Below are 15,124 nucleotides of genomic sequence, written 5' to 3'. Positions count from 1 at the left end.
GTTCGGGTGAGTTTGGATCTGCATGAGGAGATCTCTGGTTTACTGTGGAAATGAAGCAACAGGTATGAACAGGTCAGATTCCTCCACCGTCAGGAGGAGCAGCAGCCAGAGGCAGGTTGTTTACTCACCAAACACCCGTCTGAGTAACTGTTCTACGAAACGCTGAGTAATGAAGCTGTTTCTAGGTTCATGTCTGTGGCGTGTTTTAACTGGTAAACCAAACCCACCCAGTTCCAAGAACCAGTTCACCGTTCCTGTTCATAACATCAAAGATTCCTCGTAAAGCAGGAAAATTCAGGTTTTCACTTCTTCGTAGTCCAAGTAGAAACACGTCTCCTTACTAGGCTCTTCCTGAATGAAATGCAGAGAAAAAGAGCGTTGCTATAGCAACAGACACTTGTCGCTTTGCGTCTTACAAGACTTACTTTCGTCTAAAATAAAGCTTATATTGTAGTAAGTAGTCAGCACATGCTGCAGCATGTGTGTAACAAGACATATAGGTTTCTACGGCAACGACACAAACTGCCCTGAACATCTAAGTCAATCATAATATAATGAAACTATGAAGAGGAGGAAGAGGAGGGGAGAAGAAGATGCACAACTGGAGTCCTTTGATACTGCAGGCAGGTACTATCAGATACTACCAGGTATATATACACATGTATGTATACATATATTTACACATATACATGTGCATAAACAGCGGCTTGCAAAGTATTTATACCCCTCGAACTTTTCCACATTTTGACAAATTACACGCCACAAACAGAAATGTATTTTATTGGAATTTTATGTGAAAGACAACACAAAGTGTCACACACTTGTGAAGTACAATGAAAATTACAGATGATTGTAATTTTTTCACAAATAAAAATCTGAACAGTGCAGTGTGCAAAAGTCTTCAGCCCCCCTGAGTCAATACTCTGTGGAATTCCTCTTTGCTGCAACTACAGCTGCAAGTCTTTTGGGGAACGTCTCTACCAGCTTTGTGCATCTAGAGACTGACATGTTGGCCCATTCTTCTTTGCAAAACAGCTCAAGCTCAGTCAGATTGGATTTGTGAATGGTGGTTTTCAGATCTTGCCACAGATTCTCGATGGGATTTAGGTCTGGACTCTGACTGGGTCGTTCCTGCACATGAATATGTTTGGTTTTAAACCATTCCCTCATAGTCCTGGCTTTATGTTTAGTATCGTCCAAGTGGAAGGTGGACCTCCGCCCCAGTCACAAGTCTTTTGCTCTGTTTTGGCTCCATCCATCTTCCCATCAACTCTGACCAACTTCCCTGTCCCTGCTGAAGAGAAGCATCCCCAGAGCATGATGCTACCACCACCATGTTTGACAGTGGGGATGGTGTGTTCACGGTGATGTGCAGTGTTTCCGCCACCCATGATGTTTTGCATTTAGTGCCAAGAGGTGACAAGAGCAGCTTCTTCCACATGTTTGCTGTGTCCCCCACATGGCTTCTGGCAAACGGTACTTCTTATGGTTTTCTTTTAACAACGGCTTTCTTCTCGCCGGTCTTACATAAAGGCCAGATTTGTAGCGTGCACGCCCAATACTTGTCTTGTGGACAGATTCCCCCACCTGAGCTGTGGATCTCTGCAGTTTGTCTAGAGTCACCATGGGCCTCTTGGCTGCATCTCTTGTCAGTGCTCTCCTTGTTCGTAAGTTTAGGTGGACAGCAGAGTCTTGGTAGGTTTGCAGTCGTGGCATTCTCTTTCCATTTCCGGATAATGGATTGAACGGTGCTCCATGAGATGTTCAAAGCTTGTGAGATCTTTTTAGATCCTAACCCTGCCTTAAACTTCCCCCAAACGTTATCTCTGACCTGTCTGGTGTGTTCCTCTGACTCCATGGTCTGTTTGCTCCCCAACATCCTCCTAACAAACCACTGAGGCATCACAGAACATCTGGATTTGTACTGAGATGAAATTACACACAGGTGTACTCTATTTAGTCAAAAGGGCAAGTTGATATATATATATATATATATATATATATATATATATATATATATATATATACATATATATATATATATATATATATATATATATATATATATATATACATATGTGTATACATATATATATACACACACACACATATATATACACACACACACACACACACACAGACACACACACACACACACACACACATACATACATACATACATATATATATATGTATATATATATATATATATATATATATATATATATATATATATATATATATATATATATATATATATATATATTGAAAATTAATTAAAAATGAATTAATCACAGGCTTTGTAATAATTTAATCTTGATTAATTGCAGAATGAAATTTGCCCAAAAAAATCCAAGATTTTGTCACCTTCTTGCAGTTGGAATCGGGTAATTGTCCGTCATAAGGACACACTCTCAATTATGTAGAATTTCGAGATTGAAGTACTTCTAAAGAGATTAGTTAAATAAATAAATAAATAAATGAATAAATAACTCACTGCCCCACAGTTGTATTGTTAACACAGTAAACCTAAACTGTTTTTATACCAGGCTGTAAACATGGTATTTTATACAGTCTATGCTTTTAATCGCCAGAGGTTAATATTTTCTTGTTAATTTAGATTTAAAAAATTAGGTTGAAAAAATAATAAAAGATTATAAGAAGGAACCGGAAGCTGTAACGTTGTACCGGAAGTTAGCATAAGGGGTTTTAAGTTGCTAATGATTGTCAACGTTTTTATACATCCTTTGTTTTGCCTTATAATAACATCAACACGTGTTAGTAGAAAGACGTTAAAAACACACCGATTCCAGTTAAATAATTAAGTTATGATAAAGCTCTTTGCTAGTTTTAAATGTAAAAACTGAGCCTGAACTTTGAACGCTTCGCGTGTAACAAACCGGAAGTTACACGCTACGGAAGCCGAGATGAGAATTCCGCTGATGAGCTGAAGCAGAAAATGTAACGCCAAGCAAATGTTCATCTTCATTTCAAACAAAGCGTCATTTTAATTAGAAAGCAGCGGAAATGGAGCGACTAAAGACGCGCTGTTGATGCTTTTGGAGCGGGAACCACAGCCGACGCGCCTGGAGGTGGATGTGGAGCCACACCAGGAATTATCCTGTTCCTCCCGGGATCTTCCCTACCTCCACGGTCTGGTTTCAACACTGTAACCTGCAGCTCAAACCTCCCTACATCCACAGTCTGCTCGGAAATCTGCAGTGTATTTAACATCAGACAACATGGATCGAGTTCACAGGTGTGTTACAGATCAATAGACCTGATAAAAGTGTTACTACTCATTGATCTTTGGAGAAGTGTTTTGTGTTTTAAACGTTTGCACAAAAATTTTTTGTACTTATTTAATTGTAAACTTAAATTAAGTCTGAACAGTATCGTAGTTTCTTCCTGAAGCTGCAGCCCTGCAGGTTTTCAATGTGTCCCTGCTCCAACACACTTGTTTAACCCTTGTATTATGTTGGAGAAAAATCACATTGATTATGTTGCGGGTCATTTTGACCCACACTATAAATCTACTCACAACATTAAAAAAAAAAAAAAAAAACTAGTTAAACCAAGAATAACTTTTTTCAGAATATGTAAATGTTTAGAAAAGAGACTTTTAATACAATCTTTTAACTACAACACCATATTTAAAAACTATCTTTGTTTTTCCCTCTTCACAAACACTTTTAACTTGCCCCATTTTCTCTGATTTTTCCGTTTGAACATTTCCTCCAGATGATAGTAACTGTGTTTTCTGCAGATGTAATTCTTACAAGTTCTGGCTTATTTTTTCTGACTGTTACAAACATATAGCTTTCTCTTTCGAAGTTTGTCTCCAAGGCAGTAGGATGTAAAGAAGTTGTCATGTGTGATGTTACGCACCTCCAGGTGGCTTTCCAGTGTATACTTACATATTTTATGCATAGCCAGATGTTGAATCACAGGCTATCCATATTTTTAAGCCATACTTGGCAGGATTTTCAGGCATGTAGTGTCGGAAAGGACAGCGCCGCCTGAATGAAACAAGGCGCTCATCGACAGTAACGTGCAAACCAAGATCGTACAACAAGGTAGAACTTCAGTCCATTTATCCCGAACATCTGATCGCAGCTAGCTTGTCTGTTTCATGTCAATTCGCTCTGGTGTCGCGGTTGTGAAATCAGATGATTCGAGATTTTATGTCAAAGGTCTCCAGAGACATTGTTGCTGGAAAGATCTTCATTCCACAGACTTACAGTACAGGGGTGAGAAGTTTTATCCCCAGGACACACCTGAGTGTCTGCGGACGAATGTCTATTCTAAAGCATTAAGAACATAAATAACCTATCAAAATTAAGTACATTAAAGAGACATTTTTTTTACTCTAATCAGCAACTTACCCACACTAAAGTGTCTGGGTCAAATTGACCCCCAACATCGTCTTTGTATACAAACACTGCACAGATGTTCGACTACTCATCAAAGTCTCCAAATTTCACTCCAAAGTTCTTGAACCCTGAAGAGGAAAAGTCACTAATTTTCATGAAGAAAAAGAAAAGTTAACCGATAATTTGTTCATCATGAAAACTGAAATGGGTCAGATAGACCCTTAACATAATATAGAGGTGAAGCTTAATGATTCCAACACTCTATTAATTTCTTCCCAGCAACTCATTAATAAGCAACCCTGGTGTGGAGGATCTCAGACTTTCATTTTCTGGCCGTGCACATCAACAGGACATCTTGACACCACTGTTGTCATGAATAAGGCAGAACAGAGATTAAAGTTCCCGAGAATCAGGAAGAACTGGGAGTTAAACTGCTGTTTTCTGTCTCCTGCATCCATCTGTGGTTCCCTGCACCGCACACAGACGCACAGTTCTACATGGTTTAAAAAAAAGCCTCCAAACCCATAAAAGAACTGTCACACCGTGGACAGCCTGTTTGGAGAGCCGCCTTCAGGCAGACGGTTCAGCACAAACCTGACAAATGGATGGAAATGCAGCTTCTGTCCCGAAGTAGCAAAGAGACGGGCTGCAGGATCTCCATGTCATGAGCAATACCAGCCAGTATTTTCAGTACTGTTTTCAGGTTTTAGGGTATTTGTCACTTCATCTCTGATATTCAACAACAGAATTAGTTTGGAGATGTTCCACCATTTATATGACTTCATATATTCCTCCTTGTCTGGAAGAGTTATCAGTCTTTTCTGTCAGGCTACAATTAGCAAAATAACTAAAATGGTTTCCCTAAAACCTGTAAGAATGTACAGTAGCCTGATGAGACCAGTGTTCAACAGTTTGTCCACATTCCCAAAAGAAACATTACCTAGAAAACAACAACAAAAAGAAACACATTACCAACGGTGAAGCATATCAGGACTCAGACCAGCTTTCTGCAGTGGTTGCTTTGGTGAACTTAACCAGTAAAACCAGTAATACCTTATGTGCACCCACAGGGTCTCTCACAGCAACACTTTTTTTTATACATATAAACATTGTAATTACACGTAGACAGACTTTTTTTACACATATAATTGATATGTATATTTATTTTATATTTTGATATTTATATTTATGTGATATAAACATTGTCATTTGATCGTTACACATAGACATTGGGGGGGGGGGGGGGGGGATCTAAATAATTGTGGCACTGATCAGGTTTTGGAACATTTTTGTCCACATTTGAAGCTTGAATGTTAAATAGAGAAAAAGTTTTAGCTTCGCTGAACTGAATGAAACTATTTCCAACGTTTAAACCGCTCGTCATGCGGAGCTGCTGCTTCCAAATTTTCCTGTTTAATCTTTTTCATGATGTTTTTCTTCTTTAACGTCAGTTTTGCTTTAATATAAACCACATTTATGGCTCCTAAAACCGCCGGAAACGTCCCAGCGTTTTGTTATTGGTTTTTTTATTTTTATTATTTAAACATAGCAGCATCTCATGGGTAAATCGATCTTTACCTGACTTCTTCTGTGACAGGCTCAGAGGTTTGTGTCAGTAATTAAATAGAAAGAAAGCTAACTGTGTGTCTATTAGATATTAGTTTTTCCAGCCATGATTACTATTTATTCTTCAGGACGTCTCCAGTTACATCTCAGAGGTTATTGGTGGCTGCTCTGGTGTTCTGGAGACGTTTATCAACCAGAATATTCTCACCGTAAAGCAGGGATTCTTCAACCCGCTCCTCCAGGGCCGGTGTCCTGCAGGCATTTAATGTTTCCCTGCTGCAACACACTTGATTCAAATAAAACTGACAACCAGCTGGTTGTCCAGTGCTGCTTAAGTCTGTTGATGATTCATTCATTTGGATCAGGTGTGTTGCTGCGGGGAGCTGCTTTCCATGAAGACTGTATACACAGTTGTCCTCATATTTATTCATCTTTATTCATCCCCTTTCATTAAAGTAGGAAAAAAAACAGCTGCCTGTAAAATAAGCTGAAATTGACTAAAGTAATAATAAATAAAAAAGTTTATGAAAATCATGACATTATTTTCTAATTTTGGTTCAATAGAAATATTTTTTTAAAAAAAGCAAACAAATAAGATCATTTATTACATATTACATCAGTCATAAAGTAATATTTAGTTGAACAATCCTTTAATGTTTCCGCTCCAGTCAGGTGTTTTCTGTTTCTCTCAGTCAGACTTCTGCACCTGTTGACAGGTATTTTGTCCCACTGTTCAACAGAAAAGTCTCTCATTTGTCCAGGACCCATTTGTTTGTTTGTTTGTTTTTCTTTCTTCAACTCAATTAAATGAAAAAACAGTGTCTTATATTACTAAATTATAGTTTTGCAAATTTTTAGTCTTTTTTTTTTTTAAAGTTTCCAGTTATTTGAGTGACTGTTGTTAATTCAGCCTTTTCTTTAATGAAAGGGGATGAAGACATATGAACACAGCTGTATATTCAGGTCCAGATGTTCCCCGCTGATAGACTCCTGCAGAAGATCATCAATAGTTGTGATTAAATAAGGATTACAGTAGTTTAAGTAGAGATGGGAAAATCAAATAGAAAAATAAACTATTGGGATTTTTTGCTTCACAATTTTAAAATAATTTTTTTTTTGTTAAAAAATAGATTTTTTTTAAATAAATAAAAATAATCCATTATAATTTCTTTTGTCATTTTTATTGTTTTTATTGATCTTTTTACTCGTCTTCTTGGGTGTTACAGCAGCAGAATGATGTTCTGGCTACTGTGTCGTTTTTTCCTGATTGAAATCAAGAAAAATGACAAACAGAAAAAAAGTTTTGTACATTTATTTTGTTTTTAATCTACAAAAATTAGCAATATCGAAGAATTGTGAGAAATCGCAATTTAAACTGAATCGAGACCCAAAAGATCAGAATCTAATGGGGACAAAAGCATGTCGTCAGAGTGCTCATGTTTAAGGTTGTCCACGTTTACAGCCGGCTTGTTGCAGAGAACAGATTATAGATCGGACGGTAAACGCTGTTAAACAATCAGTTGTTTTTTATTAAATAATTCAGTTCAACTTTATTTATATAGCGTCAAATCACAGCAAAGCCGTCTCAAGATGCTTTACAGACAGAGAAGAAAACATAATGAAAGCCAATTCATAACAGCCTATATAAGGAAACCAACAGATTGAGTTGGTGGTCCAACTCAATAAATCCAACCCAATAAAAACCTGGTATCGAAACAGGCATGCGAACAGTCTTTATAACGGATTTATCAGCTTTCCCTGATGTCTACAGATCCGTTTTAGGGAAACTTCTAGCTGCAACCTGACCCGGTGGAGCAGAATTTACTCCCAGTTCTACGTCTGCAGCTCGGCATGCTGGCGAGTTACAGAACATTCTCAAAACGCTTCATTTATTACAAGTCACAAGAACACACCTTCTCCGTCCTACGTCCGGCCAAAGTGTCTCCAGAGTATTGGTTATGATGCTGATGTAATGAAGACACTTTTAGCGAATTGTTCAGCTTTCATCTGAGATCCTACTGTAGCTCCAGACCTGCAGCGTTTGGAGAGTTCTCCACCTGGCGGGTCGTTTGATCGTCTGTCAGAAGAGTTTACGTCTGGGTGACCCCCCCATCACACATCCAGCTGGTGTTTCCATAAGAGTAAATTATTAAATAAGTTTGTATTTTCTGTGATCGTTCCTGTTTTTGTCTCGTCCCAGTGGGACCGGTGTCTTCTACCAGGCCATGCCAGCCATCGGAACCAACGGGAAGAACATCATGAAACTGATTCCTGTCCAAATGGTCAACGGCCGGTTTGTCCAAACGCAGACAAGCAAACCCAAAACCAGCCCAGCTCCGCAGAAGGAGGTCACCTTCAGCGCCGCCTCCGCGATTGCTGAAATAGCCAGAAAGGAAGCTTCGTCTCAGCAGCGGATGGAGAAGCAGGTTTCTCTTCTGAACGTTTTTCCGAACCAGGTGGCTTCAGCTCTCGGCAGCTCAGCCAATCAGCAGCCGGCTGTTAAAGTAATCCCACCGGCGCTCAACCTTCTGAGCTCCGTGAGACTTCCGTTTCAGCTTCCAGTGACGGTGAAATCTCCAGTCCTCCCCAGAGGACAGTGCCTACAGATCCCCCCCACCGCTCAAGTCCAGAGAGTCCCCGCATCCCAGCTGCCTCCCCGTGTGAAGGAGCAGATCTTCACCTCCTCCACGGGCTGTCCCGCCTCGGGGTCCAACAGTGTGGTCTACGTGTCTCCTGTCACCACTGTGGTTCAGGCCGAACCGAGCGGCTCTGCGTCTCTCAGGCTGCCCTCCCAGACGTCCCATCCGGCCTCCCCACATCTAAAACTCATCCCTAAAGTCTCCCAAAGGCCCAACAGCCCCATCAGGTGGGTGATCGAGGAGGTGGACAACGCCACGGCCGACAACCTGAGATGTCCTCTCTCTCCGTCAGTCACCTCAGAAATCATCCAGTCTGTAACGGAGAGAGAAAACCGAAGGAGAGGGACGGTCTGCCCGCCGGGTCAGAGGGACGTCCGCGGGCAGGAGAACGCTCTGGTGATGTGCAACGGGAAGGTGTTCTTTGTGGCCAACAAGTCCAGCTCCTCTGTTAACTCCAGCACCACGCCTCCCCCTCCTCCTTATCGTCCTCCTCTTCCTCCTCCTCCTCCTCCTCAGCACCCTCAGGAGTCAGCTGCTCCTACAACAAAGCCAAACCTCAGACCTCCAAGTGAAGTCATTGATCTCTGTGATGATGAAGATGATCCTCAACAAGCTTCTTCGTCCCTCACGTCCTCTGTCTCTCATCCCGACGAAGACAACGTGATATTCGTGTCTTATATTCCACCCAAGTCTGAGTCGCTGCCGGTCCCACAGGCGGGGGTCGTAGACCGGACGACATCGAGCAGCTCCGTCGGCAGAGTGGACGTTTCTGCTCAGAGAGGAGGAGACGGTGAGCAGGAGAGCCCCACCAGACGGGAGTCACATGATGGCGGTCCAGACCCGGGGAGTCGGAGCGCCGCCACGCAACTGGACAGCATGGAGGTGGACGGAGCGAGTCCAGCAGACCGGAACACGCCAGGAGAACGTCCTCAGACTGAGGAGCAGAAGGGGGTGAGAGAACTTCTCCAAGCGCTTTATCTCGTGGTTTAGTAGAAATAAAGAGAAATTCAGGTTGATTTCAGCGTTTCTGTGGCAACCGCTTCACATTAAAATACGGTTATGCCTCCATGTTTTCCTTCGTCAGATGAATGACACGTTATGGGTATGAACTAAAATATTTGTTTGTTAGGAAACCTTTCGATCAAAAGGACACGCCCCTAATTATGTCGAATTTAGAGAAAATTGGTGAAAAATGGAGGAGTTATAAAAAAAATTCTCCCCCAAAGTTTTCATGAAGGTAAACCTAAACCTTAAAAAGGGGGACCACCACCCCAGTTTGCCAGTCCAGCGGTACTGTCCCCGACGTCCACACGATGCTGCAGAGGCGTGTCAGCCAGGACAGCCCAACAGCATCCAGAGCCTTAAGGAACTCCGGGTGGATCTCATCCGCCTCCGGGGCCTTGCCGCCAAGGAGCTTTTTGACCACCTCAGCGACTTCAGCCCCAGAGATAGGAGAGTCCACCCCTGGGTCCCCCAGCTCTGCTCCCTCATCGGAAGACATGTTGGTAGGATTGAGGAGGTCTTCGAAGTACTCCCTCTGTCAGTAGCTGAGGGAATTTAAATACAACTACAAAGCTTAATAAAACAAAAGTCTGCCCTCGTAGCCACAATAATACTCCTAAAAAGGCAGGGTGAGCAGAGCTGAGGCCACACTGAAAAGTTAAATAGTCAAATCAGTTTATTAAAATCCAGCATGTCCCCGTGGAGTCCTCTGATGTGTTTAGGTGGCTTCGTTGTCTCTCCCTCGCAGCGCAGCCACACTCCCAGCCCACCTGCGGAAAAGAACAAATGCGGCAGTCCACCGTTCTATAAAGAGCTTCCTCACTCCTTCCACCTGGCTCCACAGCCAGCCTCCCGTTCTAGGTCTGAATTGGTTCAGCTCACGCTTTTCCCGGGCCACGCAAGGTTTCTGGCGGCCCAGGGTTGAGTAGTCAGGCCAAAGACCTCAGAACTGCAGCGCTTCAGGTTCCCGATCCTGCCTCCGCTCCGGCTCTGTTCCTTTGCCGTCTTCTCTGCCACAGCTGTGGCTCTGCTTAAATAATGCCCAGGCGCACACAGCTGTTCCTGCTTATTAATTAGCTGAGGGATGGATGGGCCTCAGAAAGAAAGGATTGGTGGCAGCACACAATTTAACACAATGCACAGCAAAACCATTTAAAACAAGCATGCGCTTGTAACACTTCAGTAAACTATTCTTTGGCCCAATCCTTCCACCGACCCACTACGTCCCGAGTTGAGGTCAGCAGCTCCCCACCTCCACTGTACACAGTGTTGATGGAGCACTGCTTCCCCCTCCTGAGCCGCCGGATGGTGGATCAGAATTGCCTCGAAGCCGTCCGGAAGTCTTTCTCCATGGCCTCGCCAAACTCCTCCCATGCCCGAGTTTTTGCCTCGGCAACAGCCGAAGCCGCATGCCGCTTAGCCCGCCGGTACCCATCAGCTGCCTCCAGAGTCCCACAGGTCAAGAAGGCCCGATAGGACTCCTTCTTCAGCTTGACGGCATCCCTCACTGCTGGTGTCCACCAACGAGTCCTGGGATTACCGCCACGACAGGCACCAACCACCTTACAGCCACAGCTCCGGCTGGCCACCTCAGCAATAGAGACAACAACACAGCCCACCCAGACTCAATGTCCCCCGCCTCACTCGGGACATGGTTGAAGCTCTGCTGAAGGTGGGAGTTGAAGCTCGCTCTGACGGGGGACTCAGCCAGACGTTCCCAGCAGACCCTCACAACACGTTTGGGTCTGCCAGCTCTGACCGGCTTCCTCCTCCACCATCTGAGCCAACTCACCACCAGGTGGTGATCAGTTGACAGCTCCGCCCCCCTCTTCACCTGAGTGTCCAAGGCATGTGGCCGCAGGTCCGACGATACTACTACAAAGTCGATCATTGAACTGCGGCCCAGGGAATCCTGATGCCAGGTGTACATATGGACACTCTTATGTTGGAACATGGTGTTCGTTATGGACAATCCATGACGAGCACAGAAGTCCAATAACAAAACACCATTTGGGTTCAGAGGGGGGGGACCATGCCTCCCAATCACTCCCCTCCAGGTCTCACTGTCATTGCCCACGTGAGCATTGAAGTCCCCCAGCAGAACAATGGAGTGCCCAGAAGGAGCATCGGAGCCGGGGATCGGACCGCCAGGGTCCCCGCCTCTTGCTCACATTGCACCCGACCCCTACGGCTCCTCCTGCAGATGGTGAGCCTACGGGAGGTGGGGCCCATGTAACCCTTTCGGGCTGAGCCCGACCGGGCCCCATGGGCGAAGGCCCGGCCACCAGATGCTCGCTCTCGTACCCCGCCTCCAGGCCTGGCTCCAGAGGGGGTCCCGGTAACCCGCGTCCGGGGAAGGGAACATTTACGCCCAGGTTTATATTCATCATAGGAGTCAATGAGCCGTGCTTGGTCTGGTCCCTCCCCTAGACGCCATGGGTGACCCTACCAGGGGCATAAACCCCCAGACAACATAGCTGCTAGGATCTTCGGGACACACAAACCCCTCCACCACAATAAGGTGACGGCTCAGGGACCCCTCCACCTCCTTATCGTGATGGAGGGTCGCAGGATTTCTGCTCTCCCTTCTCCTCCTCTGGCTTATTTCTGCAGACATGACGAGCGTTTTACTGAGCAGGCGTCTTCATTGTGAAGCCCTGCAGGAGGATTCATTGTGAGGAAAGTTGTCTCCATCCCGGAGACCCTTCAGTTCAGGTAGCGGTTTATCTGTTAGCGCTGATCGCCAGGCTGAGCTGTGGGACGCTGCTAAAGGGATCCATCAGACCAGCTTGTCTCTGCTGTTTATCCACGTATGTTCATATAAAGTTTGTTCTCTTCTGCTTGCAGAGCGCGCAGCCTGCTGTATTTGAGTGGACATCTCCAGTCCCACGGCTCCGTCAGACGTCTGATGTCCTGCTCAGGAAGATGTTTGGAATCACGGCTGATGTGAAAATTTGCCTACAAAAGATCGATGAAGCAACAGCGGGGTGTGTCTCCGCCCACCTCCTCCATGAGTCCAGCTGGGTGGAGGAAGAGACGCCAAAACGCAGCTTTTCGCTGGACATGTGCCGTCAGGAGGACCGGGGTGTTTGCAGCAGCATCGAAGCGGGTGTGAAAACGCTGAGTGAACATCAACCATCAGCTTCTCTCCACACCAGAATGACTCCTCTCAAAAGTTCCCACTTCAAGCTGAACTCCGAAGCGGCCTCTGCCTGGAAGGAGAGCTGCTGTTCAGGTCAGAGTTCCCACGCCAGGATGTGCCACGCCGAGCCCGACCCAGTTCTTGGCTACGTGGAGCCGATCGACGAGGATTTCCCAGATGAAAACGACATCCCCAAGTCGCAGAGCTCGCCCAATCATCCCCAGACATGTGCAGACATGAGCAGCAACACCAGGAGGCTGGGGCGGACCAGGAAGCGCACCATGTGTCCATGCTGCGTCCCCGCTGCGCTGCATCCCGCCGTGAAGGTCAGCGGCAGGTCGGAGGAGCCGGAGACGACCACCGCCGAGCAGACCGGCAAAAAACCAGGACGAATAAGAGCTCCAAGAAAAGATGGAAGGACATCTGGAAGGATCGGCTGTCTGGAAGCGAGAAACAGGCAGAAGTGTAAGATGCACGAAGCTTTGTCCACATGTCAGCGGAGACACGACAAAACCGAAAGACTCAGACGTCTTCTAGACGAGGAGGAGACAGAAAAGAGTGGAATCAGCTGAGACCAAACGTCCAACGTTTCCTCATCCATGTGCCTTCATACGGTTGTTTCTAAAGCGCTCTGCGGCGTGGACGTTGAGACGAGCTGCTCTGTGTCGTGGACGTTGAAACGAGCTGCTCTGTGTCGTGGACGTTGAAACGAGCTGCTCTGTGTCGTGGACGTTGAAACGAGCTGCTCTGTGTCGTGGACGTTGAGACGAGCTGCTCTGCGGCGTGGACGTTGAGACGAGCTGCTCTGCGGCGTGGACGTTGAGATGAGCTGCTCTGCGGCGTGGACGTTGAGACGAGCTGCTCTGCGGCGTGGACGTTGAGACGAGCTGCTCTGCGGCGTGGGCATTGAAACGAGCTGCTCTGCGGCGTGGACGTTGAGACGAGCTGCTCTGTGTCGTGGACGTTGAGACGAGCTGCTCTGCGGCGTGGACGTTGAGACGAGCTGCTCTGTGTCGTGGACGTTGAGACGAGCTGCTCTGCGGCGTGGACGTTGAGACGAGCTGCTCTGTGTCGTGGACGTTGAGACGAGCTGCTCTGCGGCGTGGACGTTGAGACGAGCTGCTCTGTGTCGTGGACGTTGAGACGAGCTGCTCTGTGTCGTGGACGTTGAGACGAGCTGCTCTGTGTCGTGGACGTTGAGACGAGCTGCTCTGTGTCGTGGACGTTGAGACGAGCTGCTCTGCGGCGTGGACGTTGAGACGAGCTGCTCTGCGGCGTGGACGTTGAAACGAGCTGCTCTGTGTCGTGGACGTTGAGACGAGCTGCTCTGTGTCGTGGACGTTGAGACGAGCTGCTCTGTGTCGTGGACGTTGAGACGAGCTGCTCTGTGTCGTGGACGTTGAAACGAGCTGCTCTGTGTCGTGGACGTTGAGACGAGCTGCTCTGTGTCGTGGACGTTGAGACGAGCTGCTCTGTGTCGTGGACCTTGACACAAGCTGCTCTGCGGCGTGGACGTTGAAACGAGTTGCTCTGCGGCGTGGACGTTGAAACGAGTTGCTCTGCGGCGTGGACGTTGAAACGAGTTGCTCTGCGTCGTGGACGTTGAGACGAGCTGCTCTGCGGCGTGGACGTTGAAACGAGTTGCTCTGTGTCGTGGACGTTGAGACGAGCTGCTCTGCGGCGTGGGCATTGAAACGAGCTGCTCTGCGGCGTGGACGTTGAGACGAGCTGAGCTGCTCTGCGGCGTGGACGTTGAGACGAGCTGAGCTGCTCTGCGGCGTGGACGTTGAGACGAGCTGCTCTGTGTCGTGGACGTTGAGACGAGCTGCTCTGCGGCGTGGACGTTGAGACGAGCTGCTCTGCGGCGTGGACGTTGAGACGAGCTGCTCTGCGGCGTGGACGTTGAGACGAGCTGCTCTGCGGCATGGACCTTGACACAAGCTGCTCTGCGGCGTGGACGTTGAGACGAGCTGCTCTGCGGCGTGGACGTTGAGACGAGCTGCTCTGCGGCGTGGGCGTTGAGACGAGCTGCTCTGCGGCGTGGGCGTTGAAACGAGCTGTTCTGCGGCGTGGACGTTGAAACGAGCTGCTCTGCGGCGTGGACGTTGAAACGAGTTGCTCTGCGGCGTGGACGTTGAGACGAGCTGCTCTGCGGCGTGGACGTTGAGACGAGCTGCTCTGTGTCGTGGACGTTGAAACGAGCTGCTCTGTGTCGTGGACGTTGAAACGAGCTGCTCTGTGTCGTGGACGTTGAGACGAGCTGCTCTGTGTCGTGGACGTTGAGACGAGCTGCTCTGTGTCGTGGACGTTGAGACGAGCTGCTCTGCGGCGTGGACGTTGAGACGAGCTGCTCTGCGGCGTGGACGTTGAGACGAGCTGCTCTGTGTCGTGGACGTTGAGAC

At 46.8% G+C, this 15,124-nt stretch overlaps 1 protein-coding gene across 1 annotated transcript; it reads left to right on the top strand.

Moving 5' to 3' along the window:
* Nucleotides 1-2,958: 2,958 nt before the first annotated feature.
* lrif1 (ligand dependent nuclear receptor interacting factor 1) lies at nt 2,959-13,379 on the top strand. The gene is made up of 3 exons (XM_079239133.1): nt 2,959-3,259; nt 8,140-9,529; nt 12,428-13,379. Exons 1-3 carry the CDS (start codon nt 3,243-3,245, stop codon nt 13,292-13,294), a joined length of 2,274 nt encoding a protein of 757 aa, XP_079095259.1. The 5' UTR covers nt 2,959-3,242; the 3' UTR covers nt 13,295-13,379.
* Nucleotides 13,380-15,124: the final 1,745 nt, after the last annotated feature.

The sequence above is a fragment of the Telmatherina bonti genome (assembly GCF_933228915.1).
Source record: "Telmatherina bonti genome assembly, chromosome: 4".
In the NCBI taxonomy this organism is placed as follows: domain Eukaryota; kingdom Metazoa; phylum Chordata; class Actinopteri; order Atheriniformes; family Telmatherinidae; genus Telmatherina; species Telmatherina bonti.
The sequence above is the reverse complement of the archived record's forward strand: the minus strand, read 5'-3'. Positions and strand labels throughout refer to the sequence as shown.